The sequence below is a fragment of the Chamaea fasciata genome, unplaced genomic scaffold (assembly GCF_029207755.1).
Source record: "Chamaea fasciata isolate MVZ Bird 193981 ecotype frontalis unplaced genomic scaffold, bChaFas1.0.hap1 SCAF_6, whole genome shotgun sequence".
NCBI classification, from domain to species: Eukaryota; Metazoa; Chordata; class Aves; order Passeriformes; family Sylviidae; genus Chamaea; species Chamaea fasciata.
This window is the reverse complement of record NW_027094091.1, coordinates 37,216,831-37,241,080: the sequence shown is the minus strand read 5'-3', so window position 1 is coordinate 37,241,080 and position 24,250 is coordinate 37,216,831. Positions and strand designations below refer to the sequence as shown.

The 24,250-nt window shown below is 39.0% G+C and overlaps 1 protein-coding gene and 1 long non-coding RNA gene across 5 annotated transcripts; one reads left to right on the top strand and one right to left on the bottom strand.

Annotated features, from left to right (window-relative positions):
- Positions 1–1,648: 1,648 nt before the first annotated feature.
- Positions 1,649–17,671, bottom strand: AADAT (aminoadipate aminotransferase). 3 transcript variants are annotated; one of them, XM_066185980.1, is made up of 14 exons: positions 17,595–17,671; positions 16,640–16,708; positions 14,836–15,004; positions 13,675–13,807; positions 12,913–12,987; positions 11,400–11,609; positions 10,831–10,896; positions 9,584–9,666; positions 8,304–8,400; positions 7,432–7,493; positions 5,130–5,194; positions 4,539–4,645; positions 3,775–3,876; positions 1,649–2,622 (listed from the first exon to the last, which is right to left on the bottom strand). In XM_066185980.1, exons 2-14 carry the CDS (start codon positions 16,704–16,706, stop codon positions 2,581–2,583), a joined length of 1,278 nt encoding a protein of 425 aa, XP_066042077.1. In that variant the 5' UTR covers positions 16,707–16,708; positions 17,595–17,671; the 3' UTR covers positions 1,649–2,580. The 3 variants fall into 3 exon arrangements, with proteins under 3 accessions (XP_066042077.1, XP_066042079.1, XP_066042078.1); XM_066185982.1 differs by having other exon boundaries at positions 4,633–4,645; XM_066185981.1 differs by lacking the exons at positions 16,640–16,708; positions 17,595–17,671 and adding an exon at positions 16,009–16,128.
- LOC136291186 (uncharacterized) lies at positions 6,348–21,427 on the top strand. Of its 2 annotated transcripts, XR_010721453.1 has the most exons (5): positions 6,348–6,436; positions 9,390–9,494; positions 11,730–11,842; positions 15,405–15,499; positions 17,157–21,427. It is a non-coding gene; the product is annotated as an uncharacterized lncRNA (long non-coding RNA). The 2 variants fall into 2 exon arrangements; XR_010721452.1 differs by lacking the exon at positions 9,390–9,494 and having other exon boundaries at positions 6,404–6,436.
- Positions 21,428–24,250: the final 2,823 nt, after the last annotated feature.

Here is a 24,250-nt window from a genome sequence, read left to right as displayed (position 1 = left end):
AGAATGGGCAGCTAAATTCTCACTCAGAAGTAAGACCCAGGCTTCGGTGAACTGCCCGAGCCAGGCAGCTCTCCAGGACTGCAGCAACCTCCTCCTCAAGTGCCCCCACCAGGCAGCACTGAGGGCTGCGCTCACCACACCGAGCCCTGCCCTTCCCTTCCTCTGTGTCCTCTTTTCCCCAGTGGCAGATCGTGTCACTTGTGTCAGAGGGCTTCAACGCAGCTACGAATGAGAGAGGTTATTTGTTCGTGGATGGATGAAATGAAAAGGGAGACCCAAAACTTTTATTTGCCGTGTCATTTCTTCCTATGAACATGTTGCCCACCCTTTTCCTTTTGTCTCAAGTGGCTTCCTCCATGAACATTTAATAACAGTGAAAGCTCTCTCCTAGGAGACCAGAAAATGTGCATTAAGAGGTTCAAGGAAACAGCATGTGTATATAGGATTTCACTGCCATTGTCCAATTTGCATTGTTCAGGATATTAATTTAACTAGAGATGCTTCACCACAGTAGGGAAAAAACCCCCCTCTCTCTAAATTAAATTAACTGATAGCAAAACCAGGTAATGTGGCACAAATGGAATTGCATTTTTCTTACATTCAACCAAATTAACATTTAGATCTCTGAAAATTAAGGTGTTTTATTCAAGACATCACCAATTGAAGGCTTACTTAATAATGGTATTTTGATTATGTTTATCTAACTCAGGTTTGGATGAATGACAATACGACAAAAATTTTTGACAATGACAACAGCATTTACCTGAGAACTAAAATCAGTCTTAAATGATGTTTACATTTATTCCACTATAAAAATATTATTTTAATTAAACAGACACATCAACTTGTATAATTTTTGCAATTGATCCCAAGATAAAAATTGCCTGATAGCAGCATCAGAGTTATCATAATTTCTACACCTGCTTATGAAAGTGAGTTGAGTTGTGAATACTTCCTGTTGAGCAGCACTGAACAGGAGGCACTGCTAGTTTGGACCCCCCATTAGCACCATCAAACTATGAAATGGGACGAGCTTGTCTTCAAGGACAATGTTGGCACCCTGAGAGATGTGGGACTGCAAGCTAAAAATTGGATTTACCTAAAAGCTGCAATAATCTGGGAATTGAGCAGAAGATTGATTTTAGATATGCTGTTCAAGATGGCATGGATGTGTGACTAAATTGAAAGGCTTGAGACAGACACGAAAATTGATGCTGGGCTGGACGCACTGGAATGATCCCACCAATGGGAGGGATGCTGGGAAAGGCATACATCTGTGCTAGTTTGTTGTGACACATGCTATTTATAACTAGGGGGGAAAGAGGGAATGAAAATTATTGTAAGCATTAAAATCATGCCTGTTGTGAAACTTCCAGTGAAGCACGGTTGTGCCTGGCTGTTATTTGCTTGGGTTGCCTGGGCTGGTGAATGGCTAACTAGATCCTTGAACAATGTTTTACTTTGAAATCCTGAACAGCTGCACATAAAGAAACAGCCATCTGATATTGGTGGGAAACCACAGTGCTTTCATCCAAAACAGTAAATAAAACTGAAGTCACTAATCCAAATGGGAAGCCTTGGAGAATCAGTTCAGCTGAAACTTTCTGAAGGTTTTGCTGAGTATCAAATGTTTGGGATGACAAAGGAATAAGAGACTGAAACATTTCTTTATTTTTTCATTTTGTTTGCATCTGGCAGTGTCAGGGTGCTGTCCATTCCACCATGTCCCCTGTTCAGTTACTTACACTCTCCATTCAAAATCACATCTGATTGAATAACCAAGAGTGGTTCCTTTAGCACATTCACACGCCTTGGCAAACCAGAGATTTTCTAACACAGGTACAGAGTAATTATTCACAGACTGAAGTAAAAACCAGCAATCAGAACACCTTTCACAAATTAGAGAATGAGCTGCAATGCCCTTGTAAATTGCAAGGGACCTCAGTTTATTTGTAATCATAGCCTCATTTTGCTGGATCAGTTTCAATATTTTTAACATACTTGTATCAGTTTTATCTCACAAAACTTCAGTAAAATTAAATACTGATCCTCAAATCATTAAAACCAGATGCCATACAGTAGGACAAGAATGGAAGGGACACATGAGACAATTCCAACATAAGATTTTGGAGGAATGTATCAGTTAGTGGCTAAGACCACCTCAAGTGCAACTTTCTAAGTAAATGATTTCTGTTTCCCAACTGAAATGGAAAACAAAAGTCAGAACAAAAATCAATTCAAATCTAACAAAACCATGGATTTTACAGGAAATGGAACATTTTGGGTTTGAGTATTTTAAATGTTTCTGAATTAGATAAATTTAGTAATGCAATGTCCTGTCAAAAAAATTAGGAAAATTGTTTTTCACTTTCATTTTCTGGTTTTTTTTTTTTTTTTTTTTTTTTTTTTTTTTTTTTTTTTTTTTTTTTTTTTTTTTTTTTTTTTTTTTTTTAGCTGAAAAGATCTAAGGAAACATCCACTGTATTGTGCTTGCTTCTAAAGTGTTCTGATGAAATCCAAATGTTAATAAATATTTTCTGGAGATGATTTTTATTACTGCAAGAGCTCTATTTAGCTTTTTCACAAGGATTCTTTTATAAGTTCAGCCAGTCTCTTGAAGGCCTGCAATGAAAAATATGGTTCACATTTATATTTCAGCATTACATGAATAGGGAACACATCAAACCTGTAAAGCTACTAAAACTGCCCTAACCATATAGAATCAATATTTTATAATGCTAAGTTCTGCTAATATTCTCTCTTTTCCTTTTATAAAATCATGTATGGGCTTTGACTGCACAGAGCTTCTGATTCTCTGATAGAAAATAAAAGGCAGAGCTTTCTGAAACAGAAAAATGCATATATTGATGTTCAAAGGTTATTTGGAGATCAGATGTAACTTCTAACAAACTAGTGATCCCTGAAAGACTATCGCTTTTAACTTAATATTACAGCCAAGAGACTCCAAAAGTGAAGAAAAGGAAGAACAGCTGAGTGGGGATTTTTATTTATAAAAATACAGCTTGACAGTCAATAGTATGGTCATGAATTACTTTACCCAAGAAAAAGGAAAAAATAGAAGAAATATGGAAGAACTGAAAAAGCAATAGAAGTACTTACCTATTACAAACCTTCGCATTTGCATGAAAGTACAACTACAAATACTGAACTCTTCCAAGCACCCAAACCAAAATTAAATCTGCACAAATAAATGTCTCTTATCTTTTCTCCCACTGATTTTATAGATAGAGCCCAATAACATCAAAAATGCTCCTAAAACAAGATTAGTTCCCAAGTAATAAAATAAGGCATGTATGTCAATTGTATGAAAGAAAACCAATATTCGTTCTTACAAAGAATTGCCAACACACACACACACAAAACGACACAGGTAATTCCATCTCAGAATCTCGGGAATGCATGACACCTGCTAATGCTTAAGCAAATACCAGGTCTTACTACTTACTCTGGCTTCAGTAAAGCTTTTATAAATAATGTCTCAGAGGTTTAAGTGTAAGACACTGTATGTACGAGATACACAGAAAAATTCTTAAGTGGTCCTAAAAATTTGGTATCTTGCAGCTCATTTGGATGAGTATCTTGCTTAATTAAGGAACAGCTAATACTGCTGCAGAAGTACTGCTTAATCATCTACAGACTAAATCCTCTAACATTCAAGAAAAAATATAAGGAGAAGGATGTAAAAATAAAGGAGCATTACTGTGTGAGAAACTGTCTTGATAAGAATGTAAAAAAAAAAAAAGAAAATCTCACCAGATCCATCTGGGCAGGAGAAGGCAGAGAGAAGGAGGCTCTGACATAAGAACTAGGCTCTGAACTATCAATATTGAATGCTCCTCCAGGAACCAGTAATACCTACAAAAAATTGATTAACCACACAGTTATTACCACTTCTACATTTTTAAAACACTATGTAAAATTAAATTTGAGAAAGCTCAATGCTTACACACTTGTATCAGAACATGGTGTAATATATTCTTTTTTTCAAAACAAGGAGACAAAAATATGCAACCTGTAACCAGATTTTTCATAATAAAACCAAAGGGTCTTAGGTTTTGGTTACCAGTTTTCATTTATATCATCATAATGCTTAGAAGCACCTGGGGTGTAGCTTACTCAGTACATAGTGCTGGGCCTTATAAATTGGAGAAATAAAAACAAACTTAATTTCTCTCATTAAAAAAATTTCTCTACAGCCATCATACATATAGTTATATATATATTAGTACTATATATATATATATATATATATATATATATCATATACAATGGCATATTGTACCATATGTTATATTAGTTTCAATTTAAGTAAACTGATAAAATATCAACATCTGAATAGGGTAATGAAAATACTTTGTTTATCAATAACTATGCCACAGTGCCTGACTTGCAGACTTATTGATAATGCACAGCAAGTTTCCCTGCTTTTTTATGTGTGCACATGTGGACATATACTGATATTTTATCCCTCCCTTTTTTAATTTTAAGGTCATAAGTCATTAAATTCCATGTCATACTTCTTTCTTCAAAGCCTTTTCCATTATCAGCTGCTGTGTATCAGAAATACCCTTAATTTTGATCCATAAGAACATGCCAGCAGCAGGAGCGTACCATTCTGCCAAGTCTGGAGAAAGAGAGAGAAAATGGAATCAAGGAAGAAACTTATGCCCTACTTTTAATGGATATGTCATAGATTCAGCGATGTTTTAGATTTGCTGATACAAACATTATTATGACTATTGCTATAGTGATTTTTTGTATCTTCTTTTAAATTAAGATCACTATTTCAGAGACTTTTTAAAGACAGATTTTAAACATCAACAGTATAAGAACATAATGAACTGAAATACAGGCTCTTTGTAAAATTGCTTTAAATAGTAATATGGTGAGCTTTTTTTCATCACCATCTATCTCCCTGTCCTACCAGAAAGCATAAAAATGCAGCAATAGAGAATTTGTCCTAAGCTTAATATTTAATGCAATTGATTTGCTTATAGTGCTTATCTGTCACTTCAGTCAAGAGATGAACTTAAGTGATATTTCTTGAGCACAAAGATGATAAATAGCTAGCAAAAAAATTTAAGTGATTATCTGTGTTGCACTCTGACCTTTTAACCACTTGTCAGCAGCAGTGAGCATTGCATCCCGCTGGATCCTGTAGAAGTCCACCACTCTGAAAGCAGATAATCAATTGAAAGTCCTGAACTTGTATCATTTCAGAGTCTATTTGTTTCTGAAGGCAGAAAGAAAGCTTTTCTACTTGAACAACTCAAGTGCACATTTAATAGAAATATAAGCTTATCCTAGGTGGGCACAACACAGTATAAAACTTTGTATATGTATCCAAGAAGTCTTTACTGCTTCACTGCATCTCCAGCAAAGCACTGATCAACCAGACAGAGAAAGTCCCTGTGTGGCTGCTTCTTCAGCTTTACACTTATCATAGAAACCTTTTATATATTACATCCATTCTGTCTATTATAGCAGTAGATACAAGACCTGTTAACAGTATTTACCACACAAAGCACACATACTGAAGAAAATTAGGGACTTAAACATACGCAAAAGCACAGACTTAATATTTGTGCATTTGGGTTGAATTTGTATAACAGGTACACATGGAAATAGCATTTAACAAAGTAAAAAGCAAATCATATGATAAACCTGTCATAACTATTTGACAGCTTCCCCTTTTCTAAACTTTTGAACCTATCTCCTTCATACTTTAAGTAAAACTTTCAAATAATTTAATCTCTTCCTGGGAAAAATTACCCTAACCCGGGTTTCATCATGGATCATGTGCAGTAGCTTTTGTTGACATAAAATGACACAGCTGTGCAATGGAAGACACAAGAGAAATGCCTGATACTGAGTTCATAATTCAAATGCAAATATGTTCCCATGTCTTGAGAAAACATCCTTAGTAATTTGCATAATTTACATAATTATACATTTGTATTTTTAAAAATACTCTCTGAACCATTAGCTTTGATTTCTGGATGTATTTTATTTCAACTGATACACAAACACCAATACTTCCAGAGACTTAAACAGTTTGGGGCTCAGCTATGTTTATTGCTACATTCTACATAAAAGACTAAATCTCCTTTCTGCAGTTTTTACCAAAATTGCAAATTCTGTTACAAAGTTTTTACCTGTTACCACTTTAATTACATATTGAAATCATAATAATTAGTAAGATGAAACTTCTCCAAAAATGTAGCTGCACCAAAAAACAGACAATCTTCAAGTCCAAAGCCTGATCTAACACCTCACCCCTGTACAAATGAAATCAGCTGGAAGAGATTGCAGTCATCTGTGGGGCCTCATCAGTAAGGTTATAAAGCATTGCAGCTGCCCTACTGCAATCCTATTTTCATTAGTTTAAGGGGAAGAATGGCCTTTGGGCTTAGAGGTAAGTGAAGGGATGCATTTGGGATTTATTTTTTGGGAACTACTGAAAGTTGAGCTAAAGTACAGTGCAAGTTTCTCTGTGAGACTTATCTTTATGTTCCTAAATCTTAAGACAAAGCAATGCTAAGGCTGGTGTGTCTGGTTTGGTTTTTTTTTTTCAAATACTGCTGCTTACAGTATGAACATCACGGGGACATAGGTGGCTGTTATAGTGAGATATAAGAACTTTTTGCATGTTTTGCTCATGTTGCTGTTACAGGCCTTTGCAGAGTGTAGCACACTCCTACTGAAGTGAGAAACTTGGGGCTAATGGTATCCAAGTAGAGTATATAAAATGAGACACTGACAGTCAAGAGAAACTATGCTCCTCCTGCATAATAAATGAAAGCTAAATGTGTGTCAGTCTGTATGCAAGAAATGCTGTGTCAGTTAGATGGCATCCCAGCGCCCTCTAAGAGTGAGAGGCAATGTTCAGGCAATCTTTAGTGTGTGTAGATGAACCTCACTGTTTTTCTATCAGTATCCACAATCAGGAGATCAAGGATGGCAAGAGTGTAAATTCCTGCTAATTTAGGCAAGAACTCCCTTTATAAAGGCTATGTTGACTCCTTCTCAATGGATTCTATGCTCAGTAATTTCAGCTTTTGCTGTAGACCCTAATGCTTCAGCGAGGACCAAAAGTTTATTCACTGGCTTGAAGCTTCCAGAATCCTCTCAAGTTCCCTTCAGGTGGGGGCTGCATGATGTCTGTGCCAGTGGACTGGTGGATTGTCTGCCTGGAGTGGTAGGTGACATGCCCTGACCTGCCTGTCTGTAACTTCACACTGTGTCTCCTCAGGGCTCTTGTGTGAACCCAACACTCTTGGTGACCTGCCTTGCCTACTTGGCCTTAAACTGGTGCACTTCCTCTGACCTGTTTACAACAAAGAATGTTTGATGTAGGTGACAAGTAGCAGAATGACAGATGACGGGATTCAGCACATGGCATAACCATACCTGTCTATGTGCTCCAAGAAACCCTTTTGTCCCCATTGTTGAAGCAGCTGTGATATCATAATCTAAAGAAATAAAACACGTCATCAATACCACGTTTTAAACAGGACTGTTCCACAATCATCAAAAGATCCATAACCAGATGCATTCATTCAACATGCAATGAATTGCATGAGGTGTCTCTTGGAGCCCTTTATAAACAGAGGTGCCAGGGGCAATACAGTCCATGTTACTGGTATCTCCAAGGATCATGGCAGTATTTGGAAGCTGGGCTGGGGGGAGGGAAAATGGACAAAGAGCTAAATACGATGACTGGGGAGAAAGACAATGTGTATTGCTTTGCCTTCCTGTCCATATTGGCCTCTCTGCTATAATGGTGCCTCTGTGACGAACTAATGGAGCTGGAAGATGGAAGCCATATATAGATGAGTTCAGTGTCTCCTTGTTACTAACCATAAAGGGGATGTAGCTGTCAGCTTGCTTTGAAATGTTTTTGTGGGTTGCTAGTATTGTTTTAATTGAAAAGTAGAATAAAAAACAATAAACGAGGGTTTCTTCCATGCTGTGCTCTACATTGAGGTTTTTCAAATGAACCTGCCAGGAAGAGAGAAAGTATTTCAAATCTTGATTCTTGAAATCTGAGGGTTAAGGGATATCGGCTGTACTATTCATGCTCTGAGACAACCCTCTAGCTCTGGTTCTGAGTTCTATGGTGGTCTCTCTTCCTTTGGCAGAATTGACACTGAATGTACATAAACAAAACTGCAAAAATGCAGAGCAACTGTGAAAGTACAAAGCTGTTTGCTTGTGGTTTCTTGTAACTTGGAATATGTTGTCTTCTCTAAATACAATTCATTTGGTGGCTTGGTACTTGCCTGGGTGAAAGTGCTAGTGTGCATTGTTGACACCTGAATGTGTAGAACAATTCTGTCGATGAGAGGCTTGGGACCCGTCAGAAAACCTATTCTTAAACTGGAAACCAAACAAACAAAAAGTTACTACAGAAATGCAATATATGCTAATACTTTGAGTTATATGTGGGAAAACATGCAGCCATTTTATTGATAGTGTAAGGATCTCTTATGCATTCAAATTTATCTATTTCTTCATACTGCCGTCAGGTTATACAATTTAGAAGCTGAGTATGAAAGTCGTGAAATAAAAACATTTAAGAGGTTTCAATGCTTATAGTAGCTTCTTAGTTAGGAGGCTTCAGGACAAAATCTGTGTTTGGAAGATGTCTTCTGCAACCATAAAGATTACATGAATCAAAGAGAAGGAAAGATAGGTTTTCCCATACTGGAAGATCATGAATGCTCAGGCTTTAAGACCAACAGATAAGTGGCAAACGGCTTTACTCTTTCACTCCCTTTCAGTACTGCAGAAAGAATGGAATTTAGGTTGATAAACTAGATGGTTACTTTTGCTTCAAATTATTACCCATCTTTTCAGACTGGCTGAAGTTTTTATTTGAAGAAAAATGGAACCAGTAAACTCATTTGCGTCTTTGGAAAAGATAGCACCATGTCATGCCATTTTGTGGTGTCACTTCTGAAAACGCAATCACATTTTAGCGTTATGTTGTCTCCTCACTTTCTCTAGGATGGGTTATAATCCATCAGCTGCCAATGCAGAATTCACATTAATTTTTTATAACTAGTACGTTAACAGACAAAAGCAAGGTGAAAATCAAATACATTGACTTGTGTGAAATGGAAAACAGCCAAATTGGGTTTTTTTCTCACAGGTGGAAACAACCTGAAAGAACTGGAAGGCTAGATATCAGTACAACCCTGTGAACAGTTTGCGAAGAATGATTATTTCTGTTCTGTATTACAAGTTCAGGGAGCTTGCAGGAATAGTAAGAGATAGATAAAAAGGGAAACAGAAAAAAGGAGAGAGGAAAGCTCCTAAGAGTTCCAGGAGAAGAGCTAGAATCCAGCATCTGTATTTCTGCCTAGATGGTGCCTGCAAGAATGGGCTGCCTGGGGGGAGAGGCTTAACTATCTGTATCAAAAGAGAAACAGAACCTGGAGTAAAATGACTGCCAAGAGACGACACAAAAAGTGAGTAGACTGCAAAAAGCTGTTGATTCAGAAGTTCATTCCAGAAGTGGATAGTTATTAAATGCTAAGTGGTCTGCAGCTGGCCTTACCCAGATGAGAGAATTTTAGAGAAAGAGTCGGTCCTGATAACTCGGCCATCCACATCCATTGAGAGGAAAGTTGGAGCCCATGGCTTGGAATAAAAAACAAAATATAAAATTCAAGATGCTGGTAATGATTATATTGGGATTATTTTCCTTACTATGAAGAATTCATTTTTCAAACATGTATTCCAAGGAAAACATGACAGTAACTTCCTGAAAAGTGATTATTTAGCCTAGGTTTCTGAGATGTGATTACAATATTCTGTGAATGTCTTCAAGAAACCAGATCTGTTATTTTTTTGATGATTGCTTAACCCACTGTTCAGCATACAAATGTTCAGTTTAAGTATAGGTATGATGCCATAAGAAGGAGAAACAAATCATGATTTTTCTGCCAAGATTTCTTGTGGAGTTAAGAGGTACTGCAATTTCTAAAATGGAGCCCTGTAGCATTTTGCTTTGCTATATTAAAAAACGAAATCAGAAGATGTGACCGAATTGTGAAGATCTGAGTCCAGCATACTTTTTCCTTATCAAGAATTCTGGTTTTACATCTTCTCCCCTAAATTTTCTTACTAAGCTTCACAATACTATTCAATGAGTAAGTGAAGCAGTTTTACTGCCTCCTTCCATAAAAATGTATTTCAAAAGAGAAAATGCTGACCTTTATCTTCTACCAATGTTTTATTGCTTTGTAAGACCTGTTTTGATTTCTGAAGTTAGGTATTTTTAAAGACTTAGTAACTCTAGAGTCAAGTATGAAATATGTGGAAAATTTACATGAAGAAGGGAAGCTGCCTATTACAGTACCGCTCTCTGCGGCACCTGGGAGAACTCCCAGATCCTCCAAAAGGCAAAGGGATAAAAATGGGGTACAGTAGATGCAGAGTAGGCAGCCTTCTGCTGAATGAAAGAAGAGACAGGAAGAAAGGAAAATTAAGAGGCTGCAAATTTCAAGTGCTGCTTCAGTGACATATTTGCTTTGCCCTGCAAAGTCTTTGTCATTTTCTGATTATTGAAAAATTCTCTCCTATATGAGGCTTGAGAAATTTGAACTACTAATTAACAGGATATAAAATACCACAAAGGGGAAAATGACTGAAAGGACCACAGAATATGAGGTCTACAGCTGCCTTGGTAGGACATGAGGAGGCATGCAGGAAGGTCCAGGGCTCAAACCTTAGTTCTCTCCTGAAACCTTAGTGTCTCTCCAGGAAATAAGGTGTTATTAAGAATTATAGAAGACAAATTACCTTTTCAAATTGAAGAAAGTAGTAAGGATCATCTTCTATTATGAGAAAATCATATTTTCTTGCAAGCTAAGTAAATTAATAAAAAGAAACAAAAGGAATAAAAGTTAAAGACATGCAAATTCAGTCTTTTTTTTTTTTTAACCAGCATCATATTAGGATTCTATTCATTGGTCATTTATTATCCCCATGATGAGAAACCTTTAAGTGCCAAATTTAGATATCAAAAAAATTTAAGGGTAATCATGGTACCAGTAGTACACAGACCCTTGTATGCAACTGAAGCTCTGTTCCATGTGGCATTCAAACTGGGCAGGCAATGTGCAGTGAGTCCAGTTAGAAGCCCATGACAAAGCTGCCAATAGGCTACCACTGAAAAAACAGTTTACCTAAGGCATAGTGTACCTCTGAAGAGCTGTTGTGAAAGACATTCTGCTAGAAACAAGTTCTAGGAGGAATGTCTACTGGACCAGTAAAGGGCCCAAATACCACACATGGGATACCCTCAACTGAAACAAGACTGATGTTTATCTATTTCCACCTACAAGGTTCACAAGACCACAGCTCCATACCTGGTAAATCTCCTTTTTGCGCTCTGCGGTCAGTGAGTTGCCAGTTGGGTTGCATCCATTTGGAATAGTGTACAGGAATTTGGGGAGGTTGTTGCTACAATTTTTTACATCCTCTGGGCTCCAAGCAGACAGAATTTCTTTTAGAGCTTTTGGAATAATGCCATGTTGGTCACTAGGAACATTAATTATATTACAACCCAAGGGTCTCAGCTGTTGATAGAAGGAACAAAACTGTCATAATTGTGTAAAGCAAAGGTGTTCCTTTTTGTCATTGGCACTATTAAAAATTTTCATCAATACTAAGTTTGTTCTATTTTATTTATTTTATAGATATCTCAAGCTCCATCAGTCAAATAAAAGTTTGCCTGAATTTGCTGTTAAGGCTTGTCAAACTTACCATACTACTCTTTATTTGTTCTACTAAGCCAACTCAGAAGAAATGGGTAAGTCCTATGTTCAATTGCTGCTGTTCTCTAGGAAATCAGATTTGGTTTTTCAAGCAGAAAGGGAGTTTGTAAATCTGAACTGTTCTCTCAGAATTTCTCATACTCTCACCACAGACAGTTAAGGTCACAGAACCTTTGTTTCCTACTGACAATTTACATTCTACTTTGGTGGAAATGTCAGAGCTTTAAGCTACTCTTCACTGACAAAGGACAAAGAATCTGTTCTCAATAGATATATTCAGCAATACAAAGGAGAATGAAATGATGCTACTGCAGTGGCATGTTGACAGCAGTATGAAAAAATATAGGTAAAATACCAATGAAAAAGCTTGCTGTCTCTCCTCTGTGGAATTTCAATTTGTACCATGTAGTGCTCTGCATTTTTAAGTAAAACTCAAGCTGCGGTATTGTCAAAATACATTCCTAAAAAGGTACAGCTGATTAGACTATATATTAAAATTTAGGACAGCAAGCAATAACAATTCATTGTGATGCAAGGAGGGACAACTGAATTTGTGGTGTATTTATTCTAACCCTTCATGCAGCTCTTAGGCATTTTGAGTTGACATTTAATTTTATACGGATTAGACTTCTTTTCAGAAGTTAACTTTACTGCTTTTGTATAATTATCACTAATTCATATCTTCATACTCATATATGGGTGTTTCAGGCATATTCCAATAGTATACTATTTATAGCTATTGTATACTCTGATCATGAAATACTTCAGGTAAGCATGCTGACATGTTAACAAACCCACTTGTTATAAATTTACTTCAATCAAACTGGGTCCTGAGGGCTTTCTTTCCAGCCCCATATGTGATCTTAGCCCTTGAATGAAGTAGTGTTTGGAAGAGGAACTTCAATAACTTTCATAGAACTTTTAGTGGAAAACCTTCTATGAGTTAATATTTATGAACTTAACTGGCTGGACACTAAAATCTTGAGTCTTAGATATGTTTTTATGGCAAACACAGACAATATTTATAAGAGTGCACATCAGGCACTAAACTGCTGTTTAGTTCAACTGGAACATTCACAATGTTTTGTAGCTAAGGAATACTCACAGCTGCTAGTGTCCCAGAGTATGTGGGTGCATCCAAAAGGATGTTGTCTCCAGGATTAATGAGCATTTCAAATACCTGCAAAGGAAAAGATTCTGTTTGAAAGATTGTTCGGGTTTTGGACATGTGCTTCATACTTTTGACTTCTTAGTGGGATTAAATATCTTGATTAGGTATTAGTAATTCCCTAACCATATAATTATCCTGTCTGTAAGAAAGGCAATGAACAGATGAAAAAATCTGCCTTAGAGCCAAATTAAGATAGGTTACCAACTTGACAGGGAAAGACAGTGCTCTGAAGCACCCTTTCTACTGTATTAGTTTTAGAAAGAATCAACTAAATAGCAGTGGGAGTGGACTGGAAAGGGTAATTTTTTCAAGAAGTAAAAAACCCCAAAAAATCAGGAAGTAAAAAAAAGAAGAAATGTATTTAGAATAGAGGTATGGTAAAGCATCTATGCACTTATTATTGCACTACTTGAGTAACATGAAATGTTACCTTATAGCATATTTTCTACACAGGCTCTTTGGTTACTTGAACTTTCATGCAGTCCTGACAGTCTAGAATGCCACTCCAATTTTATTTCATTTCCCTTATCTTGTACATGAACCTAGAGTAATTCATATCTATGGAGAAAGAGTACCTGAAACTGTACCCTGCATATAGTTATAGAGGGCACTTAATGCTGAATATAGCTGAACTGATGGAAGAATAAACATCTCTTTGAATGAAATGCTTCTAACACATGGATCTTTTGGTCTTACTTTACACAAGCCCTCCTGGCTGCCGGTTGTGACACACACTTCCATCTGTCCTTGCTCAGGACTGTACTTGGCTGTGGGGGGATCATGTAAATTCTGCTGGAAATCTTTTAGCCAAGACAACAGCTCTGGAATCCTGAAAAGTGAATAAGAAGGCATATCTAAGACCTTATATAACCAAAGCTAGCCTGTTCCTCTCAATCCCTGCCAAATGTAGCATGCAGTCCTGAATTTGATTTCAAGTGCCACACAGATACACTTAAATGCAATTGTTATGACTACTTTATCAAATTAAGAAAATAAGATGGGCATCTGCGGTCCATACACCAAATTTACCATAGTGAAATCTGGGCAGAAATTATTTGCCAAGGATGAAACAGGGTGGAGGCTGAACAATACCCACTCCTAGAAATGACCATTCTGTACTCAAATGTGGCAGTGGGACAAAGTTCTTGAAGCTGCTTGTAACCTGCTGCAGATTACAAGAATCTCTAAAACACGTTTTCCAAAAAATGTCTTAAGATCTTATGGGATGTCCACAAATGGCTGGGTTCATTTAAATATTAAGAAAAGTCTTAACTGATGCCCCATGTGTCTCTTTAGGTACTCAAGTATTTTTGCAAACCTGTTTTCACCTGACTCAGTGCTGCCTGCTGAGGAGCTTACATGAGCACTAAAGCAATGCAGTGATATGCAATTTTTGTACCAAAAATGATAATTCTATAAATACATCCACAACTACCACAAGTTCTGCATACTGACTTTAGTACATGGTGCCAAATGAAAATAAATACTCAGAAATATAGAAACTATGGGTTGTAATGCAGTATCTTTAATATCTGATTTGGGAGTCTGGATTCTCAAATACTAACAACTACGAAGTGCTCTGGCTTGAGAACTACTAGGATCAGGGTTTTAAGTGATTTAAAAGATTTTTTTTCTTTTTACATAACTTATTGCAAAATTTTCCACTTGAACTTAAATGTAAATAGTGAGGCAAATTGAAAAAAAACAAACAAACCCCATGGGTTTTAGGAAGAACCTATTTTTTGAAAAAAGGGCTTTATGAACAGGTTTTAAAAACACAGGTGACAATGCAATACTAAAAGATATTATGATCCTTAGCTTCTGGTATCTTGAAGCAGAAGCAACTATGACAGATACCCTGCTGAGGCTGAGTACTGGAGAGCTCTCTTCATCAGATCTTCCCCAATCTCAATAGGAGTTCCGTGTCCAATGTCAACAGTTGCCCTCTTGAATGGAAAAAGATTAGGATTTGGTGCCCCTCCAGCCAGAGAGATGAGAGATGGAGGAGACTTCTGCATCAATTCAGCTGGAGTGAAAGGAAAACACTATGGTTACAATTTGATTGTTACAATGGTGATCATATCCTTTAATCAATATTTAATAATGGCCCAGAGAACTTGTTCTATTTTTCAATTTACTTATTTAACTATCATGAATTCAAAAGGATAACTCTTCTTAAGCTCACCCTTCTGCTTGCATTAAATAGGTGTTGGGGCGCCCAGGGAGGGAGATACTGTAAGGAGAGACTAAAACAAAAATCATTTTAAGGAAGATTTTTGTAATTTATTTTGAAGGAATCTGGACAGTTCTACTATTATCAAAACTGTTATGAGTGAGTTTTTGAGCTTCAAGACTTTAAAATCTTAATGATCTTCTGTTTAGACTGACTTGAAATGAATGGCTTTGTTTTTTGTTCTGTTTTTCAGCTGATCTGGCAGGTACACTTGACAGATGATTGTAACTTTTCTAGAAGATAATGGAAATGTTTCTAGCAGCCCAGTTTTAGTGGCAGAGGCACTGTGTAAGTAATTTCCTGTAAAGAAAATCTTAATTCCGGCTTTTAAGTCAGTTCCACAATCATTCAGATCTAATCTATGCAGGGCAGACCAGACCTTAATCCAGCAAGGGCACTTGATTGCATTAAATCCAAGAACTCACAATGTGGCATTCATGCTGGCTTGACAGTTCTACACCAGACACGAGAGGACAGATGATACCAGATCTGGCTTAAAAGTGGCCTGTTATTGAGTTTATTTTCCAGTATTTATTAGCAGACTTGAACATGGGGAGTTAATTCTTATCAGTTATTTCACCAGTGCCTGTGACTTTTGGCCTGGTAAAGAGGGATTTACTTTGTCATCAAAACTGCAGGCTCAGTATGTCTTTCTACAGGAACTGTGCTACTTAATACCTTTGTTATGGCGCATATTAACGTATCATTTGAAAAAGAGGCTGCCTAGAGTGAATTACTTGACTTAGCTGTACCTGTATGAAGCATTTTAAGCAGAACAGCAAATGCCAGCCCCTTACCAAGAGGGGAAATTGACCCCTGAAGGCTTAGCTAGTGATGGATGTCTCAGGCTTGGACTCTGTCAGGTCTCTGTGGGTTTCAACTGAGTAAACGAGTAGGCAGTTAAGCTCCTCCATCTGTCACATGGAAGACAATGTAATGTGGTAACCTAAAGGTAGATTAATGTGGAAAAGGAAAGTGTAGTAATACTGAGGTGATGGGGGTGCTGAGGCGTTTATGGGCATGAACAGGATACAGGAAAACGAGGTGGAAAGAAACATGCTGGGGCTGAATTTCAAGTCATTAGCAGTTGCTTGTTCCTGGATACCCAGCATGAACTCAACTGCAGACTGTGCCTAAAGCCAGGGTTCAGAGACAGTAGCAGAGACTTTTCAGACACTTGTTAAAGTGATGATACTAATTTGTCTGTCTGGATGGGTTTCTGAAATGGTTCAAGGCTATTCACTTTATTTTGCTTTATACTTGCTTGGCATCTCTGCTTGACAAAAGCTGAGTTATCTGGTCTTGCTTTGTCAGTTTACAGCATGGTTTTCTTCCAAAACTTTTCAAGTCTTAAGCCATGATACCCCAGCACAGACCAGAAGACAGAATGATTCTTTCAGAGAAACTGAGAAGGGACATGCTACTCACTCAGCAGTCTTATTGGAGATGCTTTTCTTGCTGCACTCACAGTGGTGATGAACCTAGAGTAATTCATATCTATGGAGAAAGAGTAATTAGATGGACATGAAGCTCAAAAAGGGAATAAAACCCGTAGTGTGCTTTTAGTATGTGCATCTCCCACAAGTAATGCTTTTGATCTGGGTAATTTGTGGTATGCCAGTGAGCAAGAAAAAGCCCCTTTCCCCTCTATTTACTGTCAGCTCTGGAGTTTTAAAGGCAAATTACAAATCTGAAGATTTGATGGATCTTAAACAACCATCAGCTCTTTTTTATTTAATGAGAATCCAGCTTTATTTAGCTGTATTAAGCACTGCATTTGAAGTGCTTTTAGGATTGCAAGCCATCATTATAAATCACAACACTTGTCAAGTTAGAGGTTTTTTGGTGTGTTTGGTTTTTTCTTTTTTTTTTTGGAAAGGATAATTAAGAACATCTTTCAAATGTATCTGATGAGTGCTTTCCTCCTTTTCCCTGGCGCCCACAGAGATTCAGTGAGCTACAGTCCGGCAGGACGTCAGAAGGCCTGGAAAGGCCACAAGAAGGCATCCCCTTCGAAGGGAAAGAAAGCACAGAAATGAAACGGAAGGGCAAAGAGCAACCACAGCAACACGCATGTGCCGGCAGCAACTAGAAACGAGCTGCCGAGCCAGGCCGCTTTGAAAAAAAACCATCTCGTGCTTTCTAAAAATACGACCCCGAACTTCGCTCCCCCTGCAGCCCAGCACAGGCGCGGTGCTGCCTGTTCACAAGGGCCGCCTGGGGCTGTGTTTTAAGGGATAGCAGAGCACCGCTCCGCCGCCCTCCCCCTGCTGCCCACCCCCAGCTCCCCCAGAGGCGGCACGGAACTCTCAGGGCCATCCCGAGCTCACGACCGGCGCCGTCCCGCAGTCCGGAGGGCGCGGTGGCAGCCGCAGGCACCTACCGGCGGAGGACGCGGAGGCGGCGGGCGGGCAGCGGCGGCCGCGCTGTGGGCATGTGCCGGGCGGGGCGGTGAGCGGACACGGGGCCCTGGCCGGCGCCGCCGCCTGCGCGCTGCGGGCAGCTCGGCGGCCGGTTGCGTGGGGCCGTGCGAAAGCCCGAAAACGAGCGGATTCCTCAGCGGTTCCGTCTGCCCAGTGCCAGCGAAGCGAGGGCTGGAGCCCCATGGTGCGGGGACACCGCCGGGGGCTGGGCGGCCCCGGGTGAGGCCAGGGCCCGCCCGGCAGCGGAGCGAAGCTGGGGCTGGCGGTGGGAGAAAAAGGAGGAGAATCACAGAAGGGTTTTGCCTTTGCAGGGGCCTCCGAGGTGATCTAGTTCCTACTCCCCTGCCACAGGCAGGGGCGCCTTCCCCTAGACCACGTTGCTCAGAGGTCTATGCAGCTTGGCACTGAACACTTTCAGGGTTGGGGCATCCACTACTTCTTTTGGAAACCTGTGCCAGTGCCTCATCACCCTCACAGTTAAAAATTTCTCCCTATTAACCAATCTAAACCTACTCTTTCTCAGTGTGAAGCAATTCCCACTTGGTACTTGTAAAAAGTCCCTCTCCAGCACTCTTGTAGCCTCCCTTTGGATAGTGGAAGGTGTTCTAAGGTCTCCTTGGAGTCTTCAGGTGAACAACCCCAATTCTTTCAGACTATTTTCATAGAAGAGGTGCTCCAGCCTTCATGGAGCTCCTCTGCACTTGCTCCAACAGGTCAATATCTTTCCTTGCTGGGAACACTCTGGATGGGAGGTCTCATAAGAGTGGAGCAGGGGGGCAGAATCACCTCCCTCATAATGGTAATGGTCACACTTTGACCAACTTCATGATGTTTCCACTAAAGGTTTTGCTCATAAAAGGAAGTAAAGTTCGAAGTTTGACATCCTAAGTAATTTTTCCCCCCCTCAGATGAGTAGGATCAGTGAAAGGAAAAGCAGGATGTCACATGTCCCTCCTTGCTGGGTGTCACATGCTGTTGCTTGTGCAACACATGTAACTGATGTTGTAGCAGCTGCTGCTTAGAAAGGTGCCGAGACACAGTGTCATTTTCTAGTTATGGCTTTGGACTTCACTCGGGTTGCCGTGGTCCTTGCTCCTGAGTGCAAAATGCTAGAACGGGGTCTAGGTGCAAAGGGCTCTGAAAAAAGCCAGTGCAAGAACATGCAAAATCAACTGTGCTTTGCAGATTTGGTCTCTGTAGTTAACTTGGAGGCAGGGGAGTAAAAATACTGGATGGCACGAGTATTGAAGCATTTTTAGCCTTTAATTCAGGACATCACCGGGCTGTATGGTGCCCAATGCTCAAAGCACGTCTTAATTGGAACCTTCCAAAACTTGCTGAAGGCAAAGCTGAGGTATGAGAGCAAAATGTCTCTACAAAAAAGATGAGGTGCCTTAACAAGTTACCTTTTTCCTTCTTCCCCCTTCTTTTATTTGAGTGACTTTATGCAGTATTTGGATCTGCTGAAAGGCTTCATAAGTAGATGGAGTAGACCAAAATAGAAATGGAGTTCTTGCCAAGTTTGGGATGCAGTCAGGAAGGATTGTTTGCTTGGTTGGTGTGTGAATGCTCTTATGCTGAAAATGAAATTTTATTAATAGCTTTAATGATCTGAAGAATTTATAATTTAGGTAATTGCCTTCTAATTATGTGATGTACAGACAAAAAAAAAAAAAGATGGCTATATAAATGTGAAATAGCAAGTGGAGAGATATTGAATTTCTGTGGGGTTCTGGCTGTGAAAGACTGATTGAATTTGAACTGCTTTTTCGTGTAATTCTGTGTTTTCATTTCCTGGATGTCGCTATTGCAGTTTGTGACACAGACCAAAGCCAAGAGAACTCAAGGGAAAGTTTTCCATTTTCCATTGATTTTTGTGGGCTTTGTCTGGTCTCTTAGCCAATTATGGTGTCATCCTATTGAAACAAAAACAAAACAAAAACAAAAACAAAAAAAAAAAAAAGAAAAAAAAGAAAAACAAAAGAGTGTAAACTGTTTGGATGCTTATCCCAGCTGGATTTATCTGGCAGTTCTCTGCATCACTGTTGATATTCCTTAGCAACCACAAGTTGAGTGCTGTTTTACTACTGTGTAAGAAGTTCTGTCTTTGCTGTCTTTATTACATGCACACTTAGAACAATAATGTTTTGGTGCAAGTCTTGCATAATTCATGAAGCATCGGTAAGGTCTACATATGGTTGTTAATGTCTCTTGTCATTTGAAACTGTACTACCTCTTTTTAAACTTGCTATGTGCTATGTCCACTTATGTATCAAGAAGCTCAAACAACAAGCAGAACAAAAAAGCTTAAAGCAATTTGATTTAAGAAAAACAGGGAGATTAGGTAAATATTGTTACTTTGCTGTTCTCTTCTCCCCTAAGGACTTCGGGGTATTTCTTTTAAGGGCAGTACAAAGGATTGAGACAGTAAACACAAAAATTTAACTGAGTTGCCTTTTTTGCAACTTTATCAACTAAGTGTAAATCTCTCCAAGATGCCGCGCTATAGCCTCGAATACTATACATTTGCTAGTTTTATAGCACGCATTCTGTGACGTTTGAGTGCGCTATTTGAAGCGATCGTGTCCCACGATTGAACGTGAACGTGTGTCAGACGCGGTGCTGTCTGCAGAGGCCCCAGCGGGGCGCAGGGCTGCTCCCCAAGGATTAAAAGGGTGTGATCCAAGCGCGATCCTTGGCGGAACCGGGCCCGCACCGGCGCTCGGCGGCCGCAGGGGGGCGCCTGCGCACTGCGTGTGCGGGCAGCGCGCTCTGGCTCTGGAACAGGAATTCCAGCTAAAATCATATTTTGGCGTCTTTTATTTGTCTGGAATTTGTAGTTGTGATTAAGAGTCCTGCCTGAATAGCTTGGCTACCCGCGTTTCAGTGAATGGGTTAAATTTCTGCCGGTAATGCTTCTTTTAGGCTGGGGACGGCAGAACTGGCAAGTGGCGCTGTCAAAATAGCCTTGCCGTGTGAAGGTGGGAATTTTATCGTGACGAATTGGAACGGCTATCCATGAGAAAATCGCATAAAACTGGAAAATGGAGAAGTGTGAGATCAGCCATTTTAAACATTAGATGCAAATCGTTTCTGCCAAGGTCTGCCTTCCCCAGGAAAAATGCTGACTTTGGCAGCACCTTTGTTTGCAGAACACCCTGCGTGCAGCAAGCCCCCACTGGTGTGCAGCAGCCACTGATATCAGGAAGATCTCAGCAATACAGAACGGTTTGATTCTAGGGTGTGAACATCCACTGACACAATTACTGCAGAGATCAGAAGTATCTGGTTTTCCTGTGGGAAGCTAAAACTGCTAGGAGTGTGTTGGCTCTGGAGACAATTAGTGAGAGAGATGTGAAGTTGGTTGTTCGTTGGCTTGCAGATTACTTGAGTGATTTCCTGACTTCTGTCTGTCTTTACTGTAAGCTCTTGGGAAAGTAACATTTCTATTCTTCCTTTATGTTGAGCCTTTTTCCGTGGGACCCTGATCTTGCTGGACCTAATCAGAGCTGCTGTAAAAGAAGTAGAATGCTGCCATTTGCTCCTCTCCCATTCTACGGCAACTGCATAGTAAAACATGTTTATAGTATCTTTTGCCAGGGTTTTAAAACTCGATGCATTCCTAGAATGGGAGAGGGCTTAGGGAAGAGTGAAGATTGATTCTCAGTTATAAATCCTGCTGTCTATCCAAATAAAATTAAACCGCATCCTAGTATGCTTGCTGACCATCTTGGCATTAGAAGGACATCCTGATGTGCTTTCTGCTGCTGTTCCTGTTATTCTGTTACTACACATAAGCACATATACCCTTTTTTTTTTTTTTTTTTTTTTTTTTTTTTTTTTTTTTAAGAGCTAGCTCCTTATGCTTCAGAGACTGTCAGGTGAAAATAGCAGGACATCCAAGATATTCATAATATTTGTAGCAGCTGTCAAATGATACTGTCTTTGAGTGGAAGATGTGCGTTTCTGCAGAATGACAGCTGCGGCTTGTATATACTCGAAGCAGCCCTCTCTGCCTCAAGTGTGGTGGCACCCAGACATATAGCAGTCTTACTCTGATTGACAACCTTTTTTATTCTCCTTTCTTGGGTTTTTTTGAGTGCACAAAGACTGTCATCATTGCTTCATCATTGCCTTTTTATCCAATCTAGTAAAGGGGACAGCACAGTATCTAGAGCAATTGTTTTCTAGATATTCTAAGAAAAACTCTAGAAAAGCTGACTTTCACACTAACATGTTCCTCAAAAGCAGTTGCTTATTCCAGAGTGTCTCCCTTTGACAAGATGTCTAATACAGGGAGATGTTTGCCTTAGGTATTCATCAGACATTCCTGTGCCTCAAAAAACAAAGGAGGACTGCTATTTTTTGCGTCATGTTGTCTATGCTATAGAAGCTGAAATTGGATGGAGCACAGATCAATAATGTATCCAGTTAATACTCTAACGTATAAATGAAATGAATCATAAGAAATGAAATGACTTCTCCTGACAATCTTGAGATAAATGCTGTTCCATAATACCTCAGTCTTGTCAATTTGAATTTATATTACAGGCAAACAGTTGCTGATGTGTGAACTTTATTGTGTAAATCTCCCAGGAAGCGGGTACTCGCTATTATTTGTGGCATATGTTATTCCTGGGGCTCAACCTTTGTTATCCATTTTCATTTAGTGGAGGCAAAAGTGTTTTTCTCTCCTGGCCTTGCCAGATCCTCTGTTTCTAGCAAGGTCACGTGTTTGTCTGGTGCAAGTGTGTCATGGAAAAAGGAATGATCCTAAAGGCGAAATGAGATAATGGAAAAGTGAAATTGTTGCTTCGTTCTTGTCATTGCCTGGAGAAAATATGCTTCTCAGATGTGGTGACAACTGGTACTAGAGATGTGTTGCTTCTTTCTGTATTTTGAAGTTTGTCTATTCAACATGAAAGAATTTGCTGGTTTTGTATCTAGTTGTCTTCAAACTGATGAAGAGACATTTCTGTTAATTCTTGATTACAATTTGGCCTTTTGTCATGAGAGTAAGTTGGTGCTTTTTTAAGCTATTAAATTTTAATTTCTGGGCCTTGCTTTTATAAATATAAAACATAGTTCAGACTATTCTTCTATATCCTACTGAAGCCAAATTTTACATTCAGCAGTTGCAATAGAATTATGCTTCTGTTCAATTAGGTTTTGTTCTTAAGGGCTATGTTTCTTCATGTTCAAATCAAATCTGTAGTAAAAAGAAAATTATCGCTTCTGAGAACAGACGTCTATGTGTGTTACCAGAGCAGGAGTGGATAAGCATGACCCTCATATCAATCAGTCTTAGAGTACTTATCTGCCTTCAGTCATTACATGGCTCCAGAGATGATACAGAATTCCTAAAACAGCCTGAAGGTCCTTCTGTCACTCTGAATAGACAGGGAATCTGGGAGATTGCCTTATGTAGCCTTTGCCTTTGAAGAATGAACATTTTCTCCTGTGTTATGTGTCCCATAATATGCAGACTTAGCTTGATATACTTCATAATTGTTGCATGTAACTAGCACTCTTTAAAAATTTTTGAAAACTTGTTGGAAAAGCATATTTCTTATTCGTAGAGTCTTATTAAATACACCAAATCCATCTCCTGCCTAGCTTCCCTAGTTCTAGCATGTTTGTTTTGACATACTGTATTTGGAATATCATACTTCCCTTGTTGTTGGCCAATGCCTTTGAGATTCAAACCTTAGGTAGGTCAGAAGCTCCAGAAACTGCAGTCTGTCCTTTAATGTAAAGAGTCTCTGTAATGTTGACAAGCAGTTTATCTCTAGAAAAGGTTAAATGTTCTTCAGTGTCCTTGAAGAAAGATAAAACCCTGACTAGGCAGGGATGGGGAGACCTGAGAGGGTGAGTGCCATTTATTTATGGGGCACTCCAGGGGTATTTTTCCCTCAGACCAGCTCTCATTTTTTTACTTCCTTTTCTCTCTCAAATGAGAATATTCTCAGAACATGCCTAAAGCCAGAGTTTCTCTTGACAATTTCTACATGTGGCTGCTCTTTCCTAATGAAATTTCTAAATCCGCTCTTGTTCTGATAATGCTCATTTGTTAATTCAGGTTGAACTAAAATCTCTTTTAATTATGGCATCTTTTTCTACTCTGTAATCCTTATTCAAACAAATGCTGAGCCCTGCAATTCCAAGAGTGAAAAATAAGCATTGTTGTGCAGATTCTTGGGCTTCTTTCCATGCAGGTGGTCAGGGTGATCCTTCCTAATGAACTATATTCATATCTGCCTGAATGCTGAAGAGCTGTGGGATCTTTGGGCATCATATAATTTTTTTTCTTCTTTTCCATCTTTATTTCTCAGACCCTTGTTTATGTCTTGTGCTTTCCTCTTGTACCTACAGCTCTGTCATTGATTCCTTGAAATTGTCTCATATTGGTTCCTTTTGTGTCATCTTCTTTCATATTAAATGGATTAGCATCTTAGTTAAAGTGAACCAAATTTCTCCTCTCTTTCCAGAGGAGATCCTTAACCAAGATAGTTGGGTAGTAAAGGTATATTTTATTGTCTACATGAGGCTTTGTGCAGAATGTCATGGGGTTTTTATTTTTTTTAAAATAAATTCTTCCTTAGGCAGTGACAAAGTG